Source organism: Nannospalax galili, unplaced genomic scaffold (assembly GCF_000622305.1).
Source record: "Nannospalax galili isolate Female #2095 unplaced genomic scaffold, S.galili_v1.0 scaffold132, whole genome shotgun sequence".
In the NCBI taxonomy this organism is placed as follows: domain Eukaryota; kingdom Metazoa; phylum Chordata; class Mammalia; order Rodentia; family Spalacidae; genus Nannospalax; species Nannospalax galili.
This window is the reverse complement of record NW_008332644.1, coordinates 1,457,603-1,480,794: the sequence shown is the minus strand read 5'-3', so window position 1 is coordinate 1,480,794 and position 23,192 is coordinate 1,457,603. Positions and strand designations below refer to the sequence as shown.

The window sequence follows — 23,192 nt, the reverse complement described above, 5'->3', positions numbered from 1 at the left end:
GGGGGAGGGGGAGGGGGAGGATCACCTAGAGGGAGAGAGTAGGAGGAGGATGGAGGAGAGGGAGGAAAAGAAGATTTCTTTTTTAAATTGTGTATGTGTGTGTGTGTGTGTGTGTGTGTGTGTATGTGTGTACACATGTGCCATGGTGTGTGTAGAGGTCAGAGGACAATTTTATGGCCTCAGTCCTCTCCTTCCACCTTTACATAGTGTGGTGGTTCGAATGAGAATGTTTCCCATGGGCTCCAAGTATTGAAATTCTTGGTTAGCTGGTGGTGCTGTTTGTGGATGTTTAGTAGGTGCAGCCGTGCTAGAGGAAGCATGTCACTGGGGGTGGGCTTTGAGAGTTCATAGCTGTTTCCCGCATGCAGTTTCTGTCTCTGCTTCCTGTGTGTGGAGCTCAGTTGTCTTCTCCAGCCTCTTCTACAGCCACGTTCCCCCACCATGACAGATTCTTATCTCTCTTGAACTGTAAGCCCAATAAACTCTTCTTTCTGTAAGTTACCTTGACCATGATGTTTTATTATGGCAACAGAGAGGAAATTAATACACATGGGTTCCGGGTGCTGAGTTCAGATCATCAGACTTGTACAGCAAGGGTTTTTACTACTGGAGCATCTTGATGGCTGAGGAAATTTCAACTGCCCAAGATGCATCAAGCCCTTTTGAGGGCTACCAATGTTGGCGTTTGAACCACGAAAGTCCCTGGTGTCTCCTCTGGAAATTCCACCTCCCTGAGCGGAGGTTGAGCCTAAGAGTCTACTTTCGTTTTTCCTTTTTTTGTTCAAATAATTGTTCCAAGGCTTTCTTATTTGGGAGCAAGGGCAGAAAACTGCACTGAAGGGAAACTGACAATGGATTGGTCAGGAAGAAGTAAAAGTCATGAATAAAAGTTTCTGTATGTTTACATTTTGAAGTCTTGGAGCAGGGACTGGGGAGATGGCTCAGTGGTTAAGAACACTGGCTGCTCTCGTAGAGAACCCAAGTTCAGTTCCCAACACCTACATAGTGGTTAACAACCACCTGTTACTCCAGTTCCGGGGGATCCAATGTCCTCTTCTAGCCTCTACAGGTACTGCACACACAGGTGCACTTACATACATGCAGGCAAAATGTTCATATACATAAACAAATAGAAATAAGCCAAAAAAGGAAAGTCTTGGAGCAAACTTTACCCATCCCCGGTACCCAGTGTCTTACTCTCCCATCTGTTGCTGTGATAAAATACCCTGAAAGAAAGAAATATGGGGGTTATCTCAGCTTACAATCTATCCCTGTGGAGAAGTCAAGGCAGGAACGTCAAACAACTCATCATATGGCATCCACAGTCAAGAGCATAGAAAAATGAATGGCCCATGCTCATTTGCTTGTGCTCAGCTAGATCAATCCATTCTTATATAGTTCTGGACTCATGATGTTCATAACCCCCTACCCAGGGAGTGGTTCCATCCACAGTGGGCTGGGTCTTCCACATCCATTAACTTCATTAAGACAATCTCTCACAGACACGGCAACCTGCCAACCCCGTGGAGGCAGCCCTCATTGAGACTCTCTCCCCAGGTGATTCTAAGTTATGTCAACTTGACAATTAAATCTAATCATAACACCCAGTAACAGTGATTTTCTTACCTTCCCTTCCCACTAAATCCTATGAAATGAGAACAATTTTATCAGAAAAGACAGTGACTATACATATCCTTGTACTTAGTTAATGGGGAGTCAAAGACATAGTAACTGTTGTTTTTGACTGTAACTATTATCAGTGGCCAATAGCCACATTGGGAACTTTTGAATACAACTCTAATTGCCAGATTTGAAGGCAAGGTAACAGCAACATCTATCACCCCACTAATCACCAGATTTTGAGTCAGCTGATCAGGCTGCTGAGGCAAGTGTTCCTTTCCCTTTTGAGTTCCCTGTGTGTCATGACAAGGAGCTTCCTGTCTAGTTTGAGGGGACAACTTCAAATAGAAAGGAGTATTCTTTGACCAAGGAAATAGGCATAACTCCATGCCCCAGTATAGCTGCTGAACAAGCTCTCAGACAATCTGACTTCTATCTCCTCTTTGAAGTGACTGTCAGATGAAGGTATTTAGCCACTTCCTGGGAGACATCACATATGTATGAGTGTGTACATGTGTGTCTGTGCATGTGTGCATGCCTGTGACTCAGAGGTCAAATGGGTATCTTCCTTTACTGCTCTCTACCTTATTTTTTGAGACAGAGTCTCACTAAACCCAGAACTTAGCATTTCAGCCAGACGTGCTGGCCAGCAGGCCCTGAGGTTTCGCTTGTCCCCTCCCCATCAGTACTGGGGTTACAGACATGCACTGCCATGCCTGGCTTTTTACATATGTGCTGGGGATATGAACTCAGATCCTCTTGCTTCCATAGCACTTTACCCACTAAGTCATCTCCCCAGCCCTGGAAGACACTTCTGGTTACCATGACTGGGGGTGTGGGGGGTGATACTAACAACTAGTGTGTAGAGATGAGGGAGTCTGCTAAACCTGACACAATACAGAGAATTATACCACAAAGATTACGGCTCAAGTGTCTTAATGCTGTTGTTGGGGAATTGTTCAGATACTTGTGAGACAAGTCAAAGGTCTTGTGAGTATAAGGCAAACACCTTGAGTCACTGGCATCCTGCGGTCCTGAGGACCAACAGAAGCATTTATGGTGTAGCGAGAAGGACTCTGGACCACAATATCCAAGGCATGGATTTGCACCAAGGTGATGTCCCCACTCCACTCGGTGCCAACTTGTGCTCTGCTGTGCTTTGTGTGGGATGTCCTGTGAGTGACACCCACTAGGCACTTTGTGTGGGACACCTGGTGAACACACTCATCAGGTACTTTGTGTAGGTTACAGTGTATCAGACTCTGTGTAAGATAAAGTGTAAATGGACTTTTGTGGTGAGGCAGCCCAGGGCCTGACCAGGACATCACCCTGGGCAAATCTTTCAGCTCATGTCATGCACGCCAGCTTGTTACACTGATGATCACTAGACTCTGCTGGGAAACTCACTAAGGTGCAAAGCTCTGGCTCCGTTCTCTACAGACTCTGTTTCAGGATCCTGAAGACCCTGGAAGCCATAGTTACGAAAATCCCCTCAAGGACCCTGAAACAAAGTACAGCCTGGTGGACCCCCAAAGTCCCTATAACCTTGGCTGAATCAGGGCAGCCAGAAACTTGGAAAATGGATCATCAAGGTCCCACCAGACGCAGCTTCTTTCACCTTATGCAAATCAGCAAACTTGTAGAGCTGAGGTAACTGCATTGGTTTCTGTGTTTCCTGTTGCTACCACTACCACGCCTCTGGCCAACAGTAAAACAATACTAATAATTAACAATAACAGAATGTCAGAGTTGGCACCGTGCTCTTTAGGATTAAAAATCCAACTAGCCCAAGCACCCTCCAAAGATGTATTTCTCTATCCCCTTACTAGGGAATTCTTGGTGTAGAAAGCTCCCTGAATACCCACATGCCTTGAGTCCTAGGTTCCTGTTTCCTGTAATGCTGATCAGTCTATAGGCCACCTCGTTGCTTTTACCTGAACTGTGATGACAGGGTTTTCTCCAGTAGTACAACCTCTGTTCACCCCAGTTCTCTACATGTGGCTTTCCTAGTAGTTTGGGGAGCTTGCTGGAACTTGTAACAGAAATAGCAATTGATTTGTACAGACACTTTGCTTCAAAATTCTTCCTGGCCAGGAATGGTGGCACATGCCTGTAACAGTGATCAGGCAACTAAAGTCGAATAATGAGGTCAAGGCCAGCATGAACCACGAAATAAGACCTTGTACCTATCATTCAATAGGTCAATAAATGAGAATTGTCTTTGCATTTCTGTATCTCAAACTGAAGGAATCAGATAGGCTGCTGCTGGATTCTGCCTTCCATGCGTCTTTCTCCTCACTATGGATGACAAAAAGGAGAGCATGAAAAAGTTGAATGAATGCATGAATACCATTTATAACTCTTTAATATATGTGCATATACATGTCTTTGTCAGTTTATATGTTCATGCATGCATGTGTGAAATGTAGTGCTCTCCTTTTGTTTTGCTTTCTCTTTTAACTCATCACTGCCTCTTCATTTCCTTTTGACCCGTTAAACTGTTTATAGGAATGAAGACAATCACCTTCCTACTGAGAATGTTGTTGCCATCTGCTGGGAAGCTCCCTGGAGTAGTGACTGTGTTGACCCTGGGTCTCTGAGAGCTCTAAGGCACCTTGGCTCACCAGAACACCTAGCTATAGTTGTTACTTCCTCATCTTCAGATAAAGATGTGAACCTCAGAGATATCCCACTCATGACTTGACCTCCAGCAGTAGGAACAGGCTGTAGCCAAACAGCGACAAACCCCCTGGATCCTCAGTTCTAAATCTAAAACTTTCCTACTCCCAGCTAGTAATGTCCTACCCTGCATTCATATGAGAATCATCTGGGAGCTGGACTCTAGTACATTACAAATGGCATTGCTGGGTGTCCAGCATACCAACTTACCAGCCAGGGGTACTGAGCATAACCACACAAAGGCAGAAGCTGAACCCCTGGCCTCTTCACAACATAGAATACACACCTGTCACCTCACCCAACATCTTCTACATGTTCTTTTCAGACCAAAATGTCTGTACCATTTGATCGCATTTCAGATGAACATTTGCCAGTCCAACAAGTCCATCCACAGTCCTGCTTTTCCTTACCCTCCTTTTCCTCTTCACAGGTACCAAGAAGCGTTCTCACAACTCACCAGCCCCAAGCACTAGCTCCACAAGTCGCCTTACCTTGCCAGGTAAGTAAACAACATTGCTCCATTACCTTAGTGACCACAGACAACAGAAAGGGCTGGCTTCTCAGGAGTACAAGCAGCAGATGATAGCTAGCCAACTTCTTATCAGAGAGTTTGGTGTCTGTTGTCTACGACTGCAAAGTTTGGTCATGCTATTTCCCCGGTCAGTCACAATTGTTTCTACCCAGCAACAGACTACAATTTGTTCTTTCCCAAGAACAGGCTGAGAAGTATCTGGCTCTGAGAGGCAGGAGGTGCAGGGGAAGGAATGTGAATTGAAAGAGAGGGAGAGAGAGAGAGAGAGAGAGAGAGAGAGAGAGAGAGAGAGACTTGAATTCAAATTCCAACTTTGTTCATGTTGAAATTTTGCAACTTCATCTTTACTTTTTTGTCATGGAAACTTGTTTTGCTCACCTGCCTTATCTGTCTGGTAAGGATTAGAAATGATGCCTCTAAACTTAGCGCAGTCTGACACAGTGTCACAGGTAATGAAGTTAACTTCTACTATTGAAAATTCAGAAGTGGATCTTGCATCTAGGAAAATATTCACTCCTGATGTCTTCTGTGTTTGCAGGTAATGGAAAGGGCACCTACTAGTCACTCTGAGTCTACAATTACCTGTAGTGGCACTTGGAAAAACACATTTTTTTTGAGGGAAGGAGAAATTATAAGAAGTAAACATGGTTGTTGTCATTTTCTAGTATAAAAAGTATTTTTATTAATTATCTGAGGATTTCATACATTGGATTTTGGTATTCACCCTTCTCCCCCAACTCCTTCCAGATCCACTTCCCCTTCTCTACCCAACCAACTTTGTGTTTTTATATTTTTTAACAATTTGTGGTGCCCATGTACTCTTGGGTGTGTGGTCATTGACTGGAACTTGGTCGATCTACCAGGTACCACACTCTTAAAGAAAACTGACTCTCCATCTCCCAGCAGCTATAAATTTCCAATAGCTCCTCAGCTCTGTCTGGGACTTCATGCTCACCTCCTCCTCTATGCCTGCATTTTGTCTGGTTTGACCATGTTGTTACAGCTGCTGTGAGTTCAAATGTGCCACTGCCCTGTTCTGTATGACACTGTTTCATTGTAGTCATCCGCCCCTCTTCAGTGATGTTCCCTGAACCTTGGGAGGAAGGCTGTGATCTGGATGTTCCGTTTAGGGCTGGGGACTCTGCAGTCTCTTGTTTTGTGCATGTTGACCACTTGTGGATCTCTGTGTTAACTGCCATCACTTACAAAAAGAAGCATCTCTGGTAAGGTTTGCGAGATGCACTAATCTATGGGCATAATAATTAGTCACTTATTCACTGCTGGTGGGAGGGCAAACTAATGTAACCATTATAGAACTCAGTGTGGAAAGACCATCTGTGAAAAAATGTTGGCTGATAATACTACCCTGGAAGTCAACCAAGATCCCCTCTCCTTCCAGGTTTTATTACATTTTTTTTTCCTTAGGATAAAGTTATACCTCATGCGGAATTTGTTATATCTCATGTGGAATTTTGATTTCCCCTTTTTGAAGATTTTTCTCTGTTAGTAAATGAAACAGTTCAGTGATTGGCTAAGACTTCTCTGATGATGCCCACTTATTTGTGTGTGCAATGGTAATTTGGCATTTATAATGCAGTTTTATCATCATAAGCAGTGTCACATTCTTGTGCATACATCCTGGTAGTCTCTAAATGCGAAGTAGATGAGATTTCTAGAGGCAAGATTGCTGGCTTCAGGGCGTGTTCATATTTAGGTTCTTGACAGTATCAAGATAATTTTCAGTAGTAATCTGTATTTCACTTTTATTATTATAATTTACTAATGTGCTCTTTCACCATCTTTTCACTAGTGTTAAATGTTATGATTCATAGTTTAACCACTTTGATAAGAAAAATGACATCCTCATTTTCTTTGTCTTTATCTTCTTTTAAAAAACCTGCTTTCTAGTGTTAATTCATCTTTCAGATTCCTGTTTTGGGGAATTACTATATTTTATCCATTCTATGGAGTACATTGCCTTGTAATCTCTCTGAGCTTAGTTTTAATCCACGGTGTGTGATCACTTAGCATCATTTTCCTTCTTGCTTGTACATTAAATAATAGTTCATGTTACAATTAGTGGTGCTTTCAGTGGGTAAAATGTAATGTACATTGACATGCTTTTTCAGCTCTGTTCTGTAACTTCTTGCACGAGTCTGACAGCTGGATTCAGCCCCTTGGGTTTTCTTGCCTCTGCAACTACCTGAAACTCATGTTCCTGGGCTAACTTCTCTTTGCAGCTCCCTCCAAATCATCTGGGTAGAATTAACATTGTGTCACAGTGATCTGCTTTAAAGTGCTTTCACCTGTTGATTGGTGGCTTTTTCCACGGTGGAGACTGTCCTAGTCTTTTCTGACCCCCATGCCTCTGAGGTGACAGGTAGAGGCTTGCTAATGTTCACAAGGCAAGTGAGCACTCTCAAATGTAGTTTCCGATTACATAGAAAGGAGCCATCCTCAGGAAATGGCTCGTTTTAAAGTTTTAATTTGCTTCAGCCATATTGACTTGCTTTTCGGTACTGAATAGACTTTTGGTCTCATGCTTGGAAGCCCCCCTCTTGCCCGTGCTGGGGTTACTGTGCTCTTAGGATTTCAGAATGTTAGCAGAATCCAGCTTTGCACCAGCAGTGCCAGCCGGTGAGAAGTGATCTCATTCTCAGGCCAGGTGGGGACTCTGAGCCCATGCCTGTCTTCAAGACTATACAGCACCTGAGGCTGCTTTACCCTAGGCTGACTTGCTAGGTCTACATGGTCTCTTGAGCCACAGTGACAGCTGTTATGTCTTTAGCCTGAGTTTGGCCATCTAAACTTGTCCCAAAGTGGTGTCTTAAATTCTAAGTTCTGACCACCTCAGAAGCCTGTGGGTTAGAGGAGGTGTTCTCAAAACACCTGACACAACTGACAGCATCCAGCTGATGTCCTCTTCCTAGCTAACTGCAGCAGCCAGCTCTCTCCATCCCCTTTCAGGAACACACACATCGCCTCCTTTTTACTCAAATGCCTTGATGGCTGCTTCCTCAGATCCAGCTGGTGCCTCCTCACAACTTGACTTCAAAGGAGTCTGTGAAACTATCACAGCTGTATCACAGATAATTCTTAACTATCACCAATAAAGAGCAGTTTTTAAAAAGCATCGGTTGTGCAGTCAGTTGAATGGATGTAGTTGGAGTTTTTAAAGTTCAGTCATAACACCATCTACATGGCCAGATCCAGTGAATCAAATTGGTCAGCTCCAGGCTATTCAGTTCAATCATTAACAGTTGGAAACTCCTTTTCAGAATTCTGACCAAGATGGTCTAAGAGGTTCATTCCTTGATGTACATGCCTCTTCTCCAAAAGATGAGCAAAATAGGAAAACAAATAAAAGTGTTTTGAAACGCAGTGCTAGCGATAACCAGTCTGGGAACTAAAAACAAAAGGGAACTTCCACACAGTGCCTGACATCACCAGACAGAAGCCATGGGGAAGCTGTAGGGATTGTCAAGAAAGAGCAAAGGGACAAAGAGTGCTCCAGGGATACAGGGATCCAACAGAGGGACTGGGTCTGAATAGAAGACATGAATGAGAAGGGTAAAATCAGTGCTGTTGACTTGGGAGCTGCAGTCCAAACTATTGGCCTGTGGAGATGGAATGACTTTGGTCCACTATTTCTACCAGACCCAGCCAACTTTGGAACTGGATCAACAATGTCTTCAGTATGACTGTGAGGCTTCAGAAATAAAGTATCACCATAAGCCCTGGTTCTGAGAAAGAAGATTAAGGGACTAGATGGAAATAAAACATACTCTAGACCAAACAAGGAATTGCAGTTGGGAAGTGGTGGGAAGAAGCACATAACACTTAAATTTCAGAGATAACAAAAGAAATGACAGGTAAATTGGAGTTCAGGAAAGTTACAAACTTTGGGACATCTAACAACACTATGAACAGGGTAAAAGACAACTATTAGAATGGGAGAGAATATTTGCAAACCTTATTACTGTTATGGTATCAAAATCTAGACTCTATAATGAACTTAAGAGACTCAACAAGGGACTGGAGAGATAGCTCAGTGGTTTAAGAGCACTGACTGCTCGTGCAGAGGACCTAAGTTCAAGTCCCAGGACCCACATGGTGACTAACAACTGTTCTTAATTCCAGTTCCAGGGAATCTGACACCCTCTTCTGACCTCTGCAGGCATTGCATGACACGGCTGCACTTACATACATGCAGGCAATACACTCATACACATAAAAAATAAAATAAAAATAAATTATAAAAAAGGAACTCAGCAACAGAAACCAAACAACCAAACTGAAAAATGGCAAAGGATATCAGTAGACAGTTCTTCAAAGATCTACAGATGACCAGAGAATGTGTGATCACAGAATGCAAATCAAGCTCCTTGTGATCCTCCTTAAAAAGCACTGGAATGGGTAAAAAGTAGATGAATACAAACACCTGTAGTGAAGATGCTGAGAAACTGCAACCCTTGCACACTACTGGCCCAAGCATAAAATGATATAGCCACTTTGGAAGTGTTTAATCATTTCTTAAAAAGTGAAATGTAGCCAGATGTGGTGATGTGTGCCTGTTAGCATTGCGGAGAGAAGGAGGATCATGTGTTCGGCCAGCCTTCACAGCAGGTGCTGGGGAGCTTAAGCCATGCAGAGAAGCCTTGTCTCCAGAAAACAAAAACAAACTAAAAGTTAAAAATACAGTAATCAGATGACCCAAGAATTCTTCTACATTTGCATGCAAAGGAATTGAATGCCTATGTTCACATAAATCCTGTTCACAAGCGCCCCCAGTAGCATTTTCATAATGGCTCAAACCAGAAAACAACTTAAATTTCAAAAAATGGGTGAAAATATTAATCCATTTGGAATGAATGTAGCACTAGTGCATTCCATACCCTGGTGAGTCTTGAGAAGATGTCAGACACCAAGTCTTGTGTCAAAAGATTCCACTTATACAAAATATTCAGAAAAGGCTGCTCCTTATAGACCTGGCATGTATAGTCGTTGTCAGAGGCTGAGGGGAGAGGAAACTGGGGTGACTTCTCAAGGCCATTGGATTTCTTTTCGAGGTGATCAAATATTTGGAAATTAGATGATGATGATGATGATGATCACACAATTTTGTGAGTATACTAAAAACCACTAGAGATATATATCAAAAGAGAGAATTATATGGTAGTAAAGTACAATTCAATCGCAAAATTAAAGTATGGAAAATAGAAAGATGACCTCACATGTCTCAGGAATTTTAATGGGACAGAAAAAGCAAATGGGTGGGAAAGCAGGATTCTAACTATGAGGTAACCGAAGTGACGAAAGATTCAAACGCTCACATGGAAAATTGGCCTTAATTATCCTACCTAATTAAAACAAATGCATACTTAGAGACATTAGAGGAGAGGCTTCAAAATTGCTTCAAGGGTGAAAAATGCTGGGAAAACTGGTTATGATCAGAAAGGCTTCGAGTAACCAACCAGCAGTGACATTTTCACTGGCCACAGTAGATGTCAGAAGGTGATGAAAAATAACCTTCCATGTGCAGGGGAAAATAAAGTGATGTCGAACAGCCAAAACAGTTCAGTTAAGTAGCTGCTAGTAAAGGAAACCAAAAATATTTTCAGGATTTATACAATATATTCAGTGATATAATTTGGTACTCAACTACCATTGTTAAAAAGAATGTTCAAGGGTGTGGATCAGGAAGAAAAGTGACCTAAGATGGAAGTGTGAGAATCAGAGATTAACCACGATGACACAGATCAATAGACATGTCAGTAAATGCGTAGCTAATTACTATAGGAATAATGTCCAGGTAGGAAAGAGATAGGGGAAGGAAGTATTTCAATATGGAGTTAGAGAATACTAAGGTCTGTATTTTCATTAGGAAGAACTTTGCAATTTTGTGACTTTCTAACACACACACAGAAAAATCGGTAAAATAATTTAAATATAACCTATAACATTGTTATGAACTGAAAACTGAACATCTGTGTTCTGCCCCAATTCTGTATGTTGAAGCCTAATCCCTATACAGTCCTATTTGGGAGTGATTTGGGAACCACTGGAGGAATACAACCCTGACCTGACTGTCTAAACTGAAAGGAAAGCCCTGACCAGAGCCCAACAGTTCTGGAACTCACATTTTTTTTCTTCAATGTATATTTTTATTGAATTTTTGTGGATTTCATATCATACATTTTAATCATATTTAGACCTGCACTATCGTACCCCTCCCCCAGCCACCCACAGAATTTCATGCATTTTCTTCTTATGTGTTAAAGCCTATTGAGTCAAGTTTGTGTAGCCAGCTGTCTCCTGATGTGAGTCCATCCACTGGAGCCTGTTCATCCTATCTAGAGTCACTCCCTTAAAGAAGATCAACTCTCCCCACCCTGCAGTGATCAGCTGCTAATAGTTCCTTAGCTAAGGTTGAGGCCTGCTGTCCATTCGCCCAGTTTCATGTTAATTTTTGTCTGATTGAGTTTGATGGGTCTTGTACAACCTGTCACCATTGTCATAAGTTCATATGAGCAAGTTCCCAGGAGCCTGTAACATTGTTTCCTTATAGTCCTGTGCCACCCCTGGTTCTTACAGTCTTTCCTCCCCCTCTTCCACAATGGTCCTTGAGCCCTGGGTGAGTGAGGATAACATAGTCCTATCCAGGACATAAATCCTGCAGTCTCTTATTCTCTACACTTTGGCCCTTTGTGGCCTTTTGTGTTCATCGCTCCTGTGTTGCATGAGGAAGCTCCTCTGATGAGAGCTGAGGGATGCATCAATATTCTCTATCTCTACCTCTTGTGGAACTCAATCTTAGAATTCAAGTCTTATAACCTTGAGAAATAAACCATTGTCATGGAGCCACCACTTGGTATGACAGCTAGAACAAGTATCCAAATGAAAACATGAACAAGCACAAAGAAGTCAGTAGATGTAAGAAGGAAAATAAGACAGCCAAGAAAAAAAGAATTATAAGCACAACACAAAACTAAACTGTAGAAATAAGTCCAAAATATAACAGTTTTCAGTCCCATTCATTTACCTGCAAATTTCATGATTTCATCTTTCTTTACTGCTGAGTAGACCTCCATTGTGTAAATATACCACATTTTCATTACCCAATCATCAGTTGAAAGACACTTAGGTTGCTTCCATCTCTTAGCTATTGTGAAAAGAGCAGCAACAAACATGGTTGTACAAGTGTCTCTGCAATAGGATGAATCATTTAGGTATATGCCAAGGAATGGAATAACCTGGTCAAACGGTAGGTTCATTTTCAATTTTTTAAGAGTTCTCCACACTGCTTTCCATAGGGATTACACAAGTTTGCAATCCCACCAGCAGTGGATGAGCATTCCCCTTTCCCCACATCAACTCCAGCATTTGGTATCATTTGATCTCTTGATCTTAGCTAGTCTTACTGGGGTAAGATGAAATCTTAAAGTGGTTTTAATTTTCATTTTCCCTAATTACTAACGATGTTGAACACCTTATAAGATGCTTCTTAGTCACCTTTATTTCCTCTTTTGAGAACTCTGCTCAGATCCTTAGGCCATCTTTTAATTGCTTTCTTGATTACTTTTTTTTATGTTCTTTATATATTCTGGTTGTTAAACCTCAGTCAGATGTGTCACTGGTGAAGATTTTCTCCCACTCTTTGGATTTTGTCTTCACTTCCTTGGTTGTTTCTTTTGCTGTGCAGAGTGTTTTTTGTTTGTTTGTTTGTTTGTTTGTTTGTTTAACAAGTTGCAATATTGCAACTGCTTTAGATTAGCTTTAAAAATACAGGTGTGATCTGATTGGGTAAGGAAAACAAAACATAGCTCTGTTGTACTTTTAGGCTTAATATATTACAAAAGAAATTCCTTGCAGAATACATAGTTTTTTTGAAGACCATCTCTATATAACCTGGTTGTACAGATGTACCACGGCATCTTTCATCACCTTCCTGTTATTATTTCCTATTGCTGAGGGACACTGTTTATGAACAGTGCTTAACATAACGTTGAAGAAGAAATGTGAGTCACAAGATATAAAATACCTAACACAATTTGTATTATTTTTAAAGTATTTTATTTTATTAATTCTATGAGAGCTTCATATAATGCATCTCAATCATATTTATCCTTCCTCCATCTCTGGGAGGACCCAGATCCACCCTGCCTCCATACCCACCCTACTTCCTTCCTGTTTCTTCCCCCATCTAGTACAATTAATTTTATTTTAAAGCATGCAGAAATATTAGCTATTTTATGGGTAACAATGTAATAATCTCATGCACATAAATAATTAATTCTGGATTATGGCTTTAGGGAGCAAGGGATGTAATAGACCAGGAATAATGATTAATTCAATCTCTTGTGTGTAAAGGGGGCGGGGAGGGGTACGGGTGGAGGGACAGGCCAAAGGTTGATATTGGGTATCCTTGAGACAGGGTTTCTCATTGAACCTGGACCTCACTGATTCATGGCCAGCAAGTCCCAGGGATTCTCCTGCCTGGAGGCCTCCCATCACTGGAGTTACAGCCATGTACCACTGTGTCTGGCTTTTTACCTGGGTGCTGATGATCTGATCAGGTCCTCATGCTTGTTCAGAGAACACTTCACCCACTGAGCCATCTCCTCAGCTCCTATTTAATCACTTTAAAAATATTTTTGAGCAAACATGGAAAACATTAGGATTTTATTAAGCCCTACTAAGAGTGTAGGTACTTGTTATGTTAGCATTAACATTTTTCTTATGTTTGAAGCAATTTTAAGTATACCTGTGGCTATTTTGCAAAATAATTTTGTCTGAGTTTCATTCATGTTAATTTAATATATGCTCTAAGAACTTTGACATTTTCCCTTTCTAACCTATGGGTATGATGGGTGTTGGAATATGAGGATTTGAGTCTTTAAAAGGTTCTGCAAGTAACAAGCTTCCAGATGAAGCCCACAGCAATCATTTCATTATATGACTGTATGGTTTCTGAAATATCTAAAAGGATCATCCTCCAGCCTCAGTGCCAGCAAACAGCTTGGGGGTCATCGCCTTGAATCCTTGCACATCTGTTCCAAAGTGCCTCTCATATTTGGAAAGTAATGGCACCCACAGCCATGTTTTTCATAGAACCAACTTCCTGTACTGCCATAGGATTTGTAAACCTCATGGATTTCTATGGGTGGGGCCATCAATGATGGAGAACTGGGTAAATGTTGGCTCTTGCCAGAAGACTGACTCAGAGTTTGACTACCACTTCCAGTTTGGACTGTTAATGATCCAGAGCAGTCACTCCCCTCTGAACGGCTTCCCAGGGTGCCTCACCCTCCTGAAATGGTCTTAGATCAAAAGGTACAGTACCATAGTCATTGCCACTGCAGACATAGCTGGCTGCTCCTGACAGCTGCTGGCATGAACAGTAGTCTTAACAGTAGATGTAGCTCTGCTTCTAAACTCTGCTGCCCGCTGTAGAAAGTTAGTGTGTTCAGTGCTGGCTGGCTCCCAATAACATTGTTTTGTGTCCCGTTGCAGGAGACTATGGATAAAACCATCCAGGAGCTTCATTGGAATGAGACATGACCATCTCCAAGGTCTGAAGACATTATAGAAAGCTTACATTTCTATTATCCAAACAAAATCTACATGTTTTGTAAGTTACTGAGTATTTAACTTCAAAAGTGATGACTTTTGGGCTCCCTAACATAGTTTTCTAAAATTGTACTTTTATGTGTATTTCAAACTTTGGATGTTTATACATCAGGGACAATGCTAAGGTATTAACATGTACTAAACTTTTTAATTCTCTGAGGGTGGTAAACGCATCTCCAGGTCACAGATTAGGAAGCTGAGGCATGAGCTGATTCCTGGCTTGCCCCTGTTAGCAGTGGCAAGCCTGTACTCTTTCTGGGAGATTCATTATCAGCAAGACAAGACTGAAGCCAAATACTCCACACCTGGAACTACGTTTTCCCACACTGGTATCAACTGGAGAGTAGATCAGTTTTCCGTCTATGGATTTAAAGCCCGTGGCTCCAGTGTGAAAGGGACCCTACACTGCCTTTCAAGTGAAGATTCAAACCGTGTTCAATCTGCAGCTGCCTTTCACCCCAAGTTCAGTGAGCTCTGGCAGTTGCCATTAACTTCCTCTGGGTTGAATCAAAACTTACTTTTTATGCCTTGATGTAGCACTCAAAGCTTACAACTCAAGAAATTTCCCTTTATAAGTTTCTGAAATTATTCATCATGGGTAAGAGGCATACAGTTACTGATTAGCCTTGCATTTCCAATCTTCCCACTCATTTGAAAAAATGTACATTTTGATGAGAAAGATCGAGTGAAAGACTTAGCTCCAAAATATTTTTCTCCACTCACAGTGGAACATGTACTTTGTGAGTTCTAAAACAAACAAGATGAAAACAAACTGAAATGAAAATGATCGGCTTCCTGAGGGAGGTGTTCTTACTTTTTCCCCCTTAATGTCACATTCTATTTGAAGGCACCTGTTGTTTGAGTAAAAAAAGAGTTGACTTTCCAGCCTTATTCATTTGCTCCTCTCCTTCACTGGTGTGTCACTGGGAGGAGGCTGAAGACTACACCTCAGTGCCTTTCCATCTTAGGAGACCTGTTGATAGGAGCTGACATTGTGGCATCTGTGCAAAACAGCTGTGCTCAGGCCCCAGATTGGAGAGGAAGTGGACTTGCTGACATTCTTGGGCAAACACAGGCAGTGAATCTAGGCATGAAGATGTTGGAAAAGTAAGGAAGAGATGCTAGCTCCTTAGACACTGATGGCTTTGCCAGCTGGTGCGCATCTGAAGTGAGTCATTTATCATTTCGTCTTCAGATGGAACATTTATGAAGGTTATCATTGCCTGTAATGTGGAGTAGGTTATTCACTCATTTCAATATTCTCGGCACCAGCTGTTATCAGTGCTGTGATTCAGATCAGGAGACGCAAGTGTTTATACACTTTGTACCTGTCCCAGGAAGTAGGCATACAGGACTGAATTGGTTTCGGGTAAAGTATCTAAAGGACCAGAGAATCTGCTTGAAGGTGACTCGAAGTATGTCTATGCCTCAGCCTAAGGGGTACAAGGAGTCTCAGGAGACAGATGTGCTCTTGTCATTTTCTCAGTGTTCTCTTATTTACGTCTGGATTAGAGGTCGGGGACTGGAGTGCTGTCTCCCTCGTCGGTTGTCTAAGCCATACTTCCCACCGGATCTCTAGAACTCTTTTGTACTCATTTGCTCACAGTTAGGCCTTGCTCAAAGTCACTGAGCGACCCTCCATCTTTTTAATTGCCTAATTCAGAATGTGGGGTCCTGGTTTTTATTAACTTTATACAATCTTCAATCAGCTGGGAAGAGGGAACTTCAGTTGAAGAATTTCCTTGATTAGATTGGCATGTGGGCATTACTATGGGACATTTCCTTGATTGCTAATTGATGTAGGATTGCCCAGTCCACTGTGGGAGGTACCAGCCCTGGGAAGGTAATCCTAGGTGGTTTAATCCAACTAGCTGAGCATGAGCCAAGGGAACCAAACTGATAAGCAGGGTTCTCTGTGGTTCCTACCTCTGCTCCTGTTTGAGCTCCTGCCCTGACTTCCCTCAGTGATGGATGGTGACCTGGAAGTATGAGACAAGATAAACCCTTTCCTTCCCAAGTTGCTTTTGGTCATGGTGTTTATCACAGCCACGGAGATCAAACTAAGACAGTGGACTGGGTATTATTTGCTTAGAATGCCCCTTGATTTCAAGAAAGTGGTTTCCTTAGACAGCTAAGTGATGCAGTTTCTGCCAAATACAAATAAATTCATTACAAAAGCTCTTCATCGTGTGGTGAGATCATTTAAAGTGTAAAACTTCTGTGTGGAGAATTAAATGAATTTTCTGTACTGTCGTAAGAAAATCCAGTAGAAAACTCCATTGCAAGGCACCCCATGGTCCTTGACCACCAGGTTACCATGGTATAGTGTGACTGTGAAGGGCCACTTGTGTTTTCTCACATATAGCCTCTTCATATTTTTTACAACAGTCATACACAGCAGTTGCCATTTTCCCCACTTTACAGAATGAAGAAAGAAAACAAAGCCCCAAGTGGAGGAGGTCCTCCTGATGGTATAGCTGTCCTTGTTGGTTCTGTGTGTGACCAAGCCATGCTCCTCCCACAAGGCTCCGCAGTGCTCCCAAAAGGAAACTTCCATGGCTTTTTTGTCACAGATCTTGGCACATGGTCAGTATCATGGCAAGTGTGAGTTAGAAGGGACAGGAACGGGTTTGCATGCACAGACCAGCCCTAGTCACCTGTCCCCAAGATCTGTCTAACCCTAATGACTGTTGTATATCACTTCACAATGAGAATATATTACCATTGGGTGATTTCACTGTTGTATGAGCATCATTCGGTATACTTACACAAACCCCAGTGGTATAACCTACTACATAGGCTTGTGGCCGATCCTATTCTCTGTGCAGTCCATCATTAACTGAAGCGTCATTGCATGATGCATGACTGTTTTATAGCTGACAGTTTTTCAAAACATAGTTCTGTGGTTCTCAATTTGGCTCAAATTAGAGCCCCTGGGTACTACAAATGTCCTGATACTTGGACTCTACTCCAAAATAATCACTCCAGAGGCTCCCAGAGCTAGGACTTGGGCATTGGTCCTTTTTTATGCTGTTTTGAGATTGTTGTTTGAAAAGACATTTTAAAAACTGATTTTGTATTATGTATCTCTGCATCAGCCTGCATGAGTAAATGTGCACCAGTTGTGTGCAGCAGCCCAGAGAGGCCAGAGGAGGGCATCAGGTTCTCCAAAACTAGAACTACAAACGGTTATGAGCTACCATGTAGGTGCTAGGAACTGACCCAGGTCCTCTGCAAGAGCATTAAACCCTCAGCAGCCAACTGCTGATCCATCTTTCTAGCTCCTGGGATTCGTTGATCTGAGTTATCTCCAGGGCTGAGAACCACGAGTGGAGACAGATAGCTTCTGAGAAGGCATCTGGACAAACACTCTGGGGAGCTGGGGACGCTGGTTTGGTGATCTTTCCGCATCAGATTGGTGATGGTTTGATTCAGATGAGATCATCTTAGCTCCTACTGGAATTTTCTCAGATTGAAAACCTCCCTTCACCTCACAGAGCTCTTTTCTGAGGAGAGAAAAAGGAAGCTATAGACCATTTGCCATCTCATTTTCTTGAGGTAGAATCTTTGGAGAGCCAGAGTCTTTAAAATGTAGATAATTGGTTTAATCATTCTAGTGTTTTATAAAATACACCTTGAAGAGCTTAAAAATAGATTGTCACTTTAGACAATACACCATCTAATGTGTATCGTTTAAGAGTAATTTTCTGGTTGGGTTAATGTTGCTAAATTGTATTTCTAAAAAAGAAAGGGATCCTATCAACCTGACTTCATTATAAGGCTTTCATGTCTTGGGAATGTATGTGAACTTCCAGATTTGGAAATGATGCTGTCTCTGCATATTCCTGGCAATTACAAGTCTTCTAGGTAATTCCTCATCTCAGGAAGGGGAGAGAAATGGACAGGGAAAGATCACCTCCTGTGCCTCGGTGCTGTGCTGCCTGCACCTCCTGTGCATGGTTCTTTCTGTTCTCACTACTGGCTTCTGAAGTGAGTGCTGTTGTTCCATTATTAAGACAAGAAAGTGAAAGCATGGTACTCATGTCACATGAGGACAGAGCCAGAGCAGAATCTGGCCACAGTCTAAGGATGGCAAGGCCGCAAATGAAATCATGTGTATGAAGATGAGGAAGGAGGAGATAGGGAGATCAAGATGGTAGTTCTCAAACTCCAGCACAGTGAGTTGTAAGACAACGGAGGCTCAGCCCTGCCCCATGGATTCTGCTCTACGTGAGTGAACTAAAGTTGGCCACCAGCATTGAACTTTTCATATAACTCCTATCAGTAGACAGGGCTGAGAACCACCAAAGGATAATTTCAACTAAGGGCCCAGAGCTTGTCTGGCATGATGGCTTATTTCCACTGGCCTAGACTTTCGGAACACCTGAATGAGTGAGGCAAGAGATGAAAACGGTTGTTTCAGAGCTTTTAAACCTGGATCCTTATGCAGTTCCTCCCTGATTCATACCACTCATGGACCACGTTCATAGGGGAGATATTGAGCTACTAACGGGATATTGAAAAATCCAGCATATGCCATAGGTATTGTGTTTACTCAAGCAGTGATAGACAAATGAGGTGCATTTTAACTTGATTGTTTTAGGCCATTATGGCTGTTATTAAAGCTGAATTTGGGGTCAACATAATTTTAAGTATACTAGGAAGGATCTGCAGTTTCTGACTGCTTGCATGTGAACCCAGGGTCTAGACTCCCTTCCTCCAGGCTGTGATATAAGCCCATTAAGTCTCAGTTTCCTTACCTGGGAAAGGAGTGATGATAGTGCTTACCACAGAGGGATAACTATAAGCCAACATTGAATTCTTAGCATTGTACCTAGTACAGTTAGTAGGCAATATATGTCAGCTAGAATCATTTTACCAGAGCATTTCCTAGAATAAAAATCATTCTGTTTTTATATTGTTCCATCCACAAAGGAGCTGATTTAACATCCAATCCCATGTGACTCAAAACTCCTGCAGAATTCTGTTTTTGTAAGGATTTCTCATGAGACTTCAGGCAGACTTGGTAAATATATATTGGTTTTGGAACTGGCACATATGGTAATGGAATTGTTTTTCCTACAAAACAACATTGCAGTGGTATTAAATGATTATTTTTAATTTTTTGGATTTATTTATTTTATTTTATGTGCATGAGAGTTTTGCCTGTCAGATGTATGTGGGTGCACCTGTGACATGCAATCCCCACAGTGGCCAGAAGAGGGTGTCGAATCCGTGGATCTGCAGTTATGGACAGTTGTTAGCTGCCAGCCAGGAACCAAACCCAGGTCCTCTGTAAGAGCAGCCAGTGCTCTTAACTACTGAGCCATCTCTCTAGCCCTGATAAATGATAATTTTTTTTATCTTGATTTAGTGTAGATTTTTGTGTGTCTGTAAATGCAGATAGAAAATATGTGTAAATGGAAATGTCCCCCTCCAAAGGTTTTATCTTTGCAAGAGAAGAAAACAGATGTCTAATGATTCTTTTTCTTAAAGTTGCAGCATTAAGCTTATTCACAAGCTAAGAGTGGATGGAGCACGTTCTCCACATCTGAGATGAGGAGACTGCAACAGAGACTCTAAAAACTCTCCACAGGGAGGTTTCAGTTGGCTCTGCAGTGTGGTGCTTCCTCAAGCTCCCACTGAAGTGACTGTGGAATGAGTGGACCAGGAGCAAATCTAGTGGAAATCAGGTTTATTGGGTCAGGCCCAAGTCTGGACTCAGACCAGTGATCGGGTTCTGACTTGTTTTGCTTTGTGCAAAATTCAGTGGTGTTTGTGGAATTAAGGATATATGATGAGACCAGCAGTCCAGTTTTCTAAAAGAGTTCTGCTGACCATGTGATAAGCTCCTTCTGATGAAAGGGGTCCCTTTAGTCAACTAAACTAAGAAGAACTGCAAACTCTTCTTAGGGCTCTGTGATATGTGCCACCATGGTTTAAGGAACATATAAGTCTTGGCATGAAGATCCTAGCTTCGCCCCCTCCTTCAGTGACACCTATTATCTCTGCAGTTTTATCAAGGGGTAATTTGGAAAACTGTAGACTGACATAAATAATCTTAAAGGAGCTTTTAAATATCCCCACCTTTAATATCTGAATCTAACTAACAGCTTTACTAAGTTGATATACGAATAAATCTGAATCAGCTTTCTTGAGGAAAAAAATTCTGTACAATAGTTTATGAGAGAGAAGAGAGAGAGAGAGAGAGAGAGAGAGAGAGAGAGATTTTGTAGGTGGCAGTGGATGAGACCAGTCATAGACATTATTTGGGGAATATGAATTATGGTGTTTATGAAAATGATGAGAATTAAATAAAATGAGTGGAAGTTCCTGTGAGCATTGTTTTATGAAAATCAAACATCATGTATAATTGTCAAATAAATGATGATGATGTGGCAGTTGTTATCTTGGGCTTGTTTTTTCCCAACATGTTTGAAAGTGATATAGACAACTACTTTCCCAAGGTTGCACTGTGTGCAGAAATATGTGCCTTTGTCCAAATCTATATTAGCTCATTAGAATGTTATCTCCAGGTAAATTGCTCCAAGAGAAGAAGGCAGATTTTCTAAACGCATGGACATATCCCAGGTGCTGCTTATAAAGCTCATGGGTGTGGGGTGCACAGCGTTGCCTATTTGTTTCTTTTCTACCAGAAGAAGGAGTGGATTCAGCTTTAAGAAATGTCCATTATTGAAGGAGGAGGGTCAGGTCCCTTATAAGACCTCAGGAACATGCAGAGGTTCAGGGAAATACCCCTCAGGAGGACATCGCAGCACCCCAGAAGAAAGGTCCTCAGCAACTCGGGATGGAGCCCTTGCACCTGGCTGTGCTGTGGTGCTCTGCCATCAAATTTTGATCCCTGCAGAGGAGAAAGGCAAAGAATGCTTATGAAACAGTGTGGTGCACAAGTTTCCCCTTTTCCCACACTTTCAGTGAAGGTGGCAAGTATTTCCACATGCGCAGTGGGGAGCCGCTCTCCATCAGTGGGTTCAAGCTATTTGCAGTGACTCTAGGGGCAAGGAGAGTGTTTGTTCTGACAATCAGAATTCCAGAAAATGGTAAATGTTTCTTCATGCTGAGAAATGGGAAATTCAATAATACTTTGGCTGAGTTCATGCTGAGTTGCGAAAATAGAGTGGATATGAAAAGAGGCCATGACTCAAAAGGCATAAATCAGCAAGCCCAGATATTTCCAACCATCAGCTTTTGGTCTGAGGCTCTCCCTCTCTCTCTACTCTCTATTCTCCAGGATTGGAAGACTGTTGTACTTTTTCTTGGTGTGTTTGGGAGCTATAATCCCATTTACCCTCAGCCATGGCATTAAGTATTCTGAAATCTTAAAAACAACTCTGATTTTCTTTTTTATCATAGGAGAATATATTATTATGTCACATCAGGGCCACTTGCCGACAGTCTTCACTACGTAAGATAAATCAAAGGCACTTTTGGCCTGTCTGTTAACCATCTAAGAAAGGCAGCCATTACATCTGGATGCCTTTTCTAGTTCCTCACTTGTATGTTTCAGAAACAGAAACAGAATGACTTCCCAGAAGGTCAGGGACAGCACACAGTAGACATCCCAAGAAGCTGATGAGTAGGTGTTAATCTATGGACTTCAAAAAGTGTACTCAGTGCAAGCGTTCCGAGGTGTCTAGTGGAAAAACTCATAGTGATGATGGGTTTACTGAGTTTTCTCTCAGGTACACTTTTATAGAATAGATTTGACAGATGAATTCCTAGAAAAATTGAATCACTAAAACCTAATCAGAGAGGAGTATTAGAAAATGTAATCAGCCAAAACCAAAATAGTCATGTTGATGCTGCTCAGAGACGATCATGCTGTAATCTGAATACTTATATTTTGAGATTTTTATAAGTGCATATGAATATGCTTTGTAGTAATAAGATTAATTCATATTCAGGATTTTTTTCATGATAATATCACATGAACCTCTATTTTTGTTAATAGACAATATTCCATCTTTCCAGGTATCACAGTAATTTAAGAAAATATGAGAATTTATTTAGATTTTTACATTTATTTATTTACTTATTTATTGTGTGTGCACGCAGGAGCCACAGCACAGGGGTGGAGGTCAGAGGACAATTTGCAAGAGTTGGTTTCCTTCCCCCACCTGTGGGTCTCAGGGGTCCATCTCAGGTCATCAAGCTTGGCAGCAAGCACGTTTCCCTGCTTAGCCATCTTGCCAGCCTAAAATTAATAACAATTTAATGGATCCCCTTTGATGATACATTTGTGTCTTGTTATATGTGTATGTATGTAGTATAGTCATGTATGTACATGGGAGATGCCCATGCAGACATTTGTGGAGGTCAGAGTCTGTCAAGACGTCGTCCTCAACTGCTTCTCCACCTAACTTTTTCAAAAGCATTTTATTCTTTTTTTTTAATTAGAAGAAGCATTTCATTACAACAGCATTAACCTATTCAATAAAATTTTTCTGAGCTAGGGTACATCTCTTTCAAAATTGGTTGTGCATTTTTAGGTTTACAGATGAATTATTACGCCTATACAATCTTTTACTAAAGATAAACTCTATAATGAGTAAAAGATTATATAAGCATAATAATTCATTTGTAAACCTAGAAATGTACTGCCAATTTTGAAAGACATGTACCCTAGCTCAGAAAAATTTTATTGAATAGGTTAATGCTGTTGTAATGAAATGCTTCTTTTAATTAAAAAAAATTTTTCTTCATGTTAATT

At 41.5% G+C, this 23,192-nt stretch overlaps 1 protein-coding gene across 8 annotated transcripts in view; it reads left to right on the top strand.

Annotated features, from left to right (window-relative positions):
- The window catches only part of Pde1c (phosphodiesterase 1C), a 554,512-nt gene that overhangs the window by 516,468 nt on the left and 14,852 nt on the right, over nucleotides 1-23,192 (top strand). For 3 of the 8 annotated variants that reach the window (XM_029560848.1, XM_029560851.1, XM_029560853.1), the window contains 2 exons: nucleotides 4,730-4,798; nucleotides 14,345-16,634. In XM_029560848.1, the coding sequence (XP_029416708.1) occupies nucleotides 4,730-4,798; nucleotides 14,345-14,358 (83 nt within the window). In that variant the 3' untranslated portion in view covers nucleotides 14,359-16,634. Of the gene's footprint in view, nucleotides 1-4,729; nucleotides 4,799-14,344; nucleotides 16,635-23,192 lie in introns of those variants that run through there. The other 5 variants (XM_029560849.1, XM_029560852.1, XM_017796743.2 and 2 more) reach the window with 3 other exon arrangements.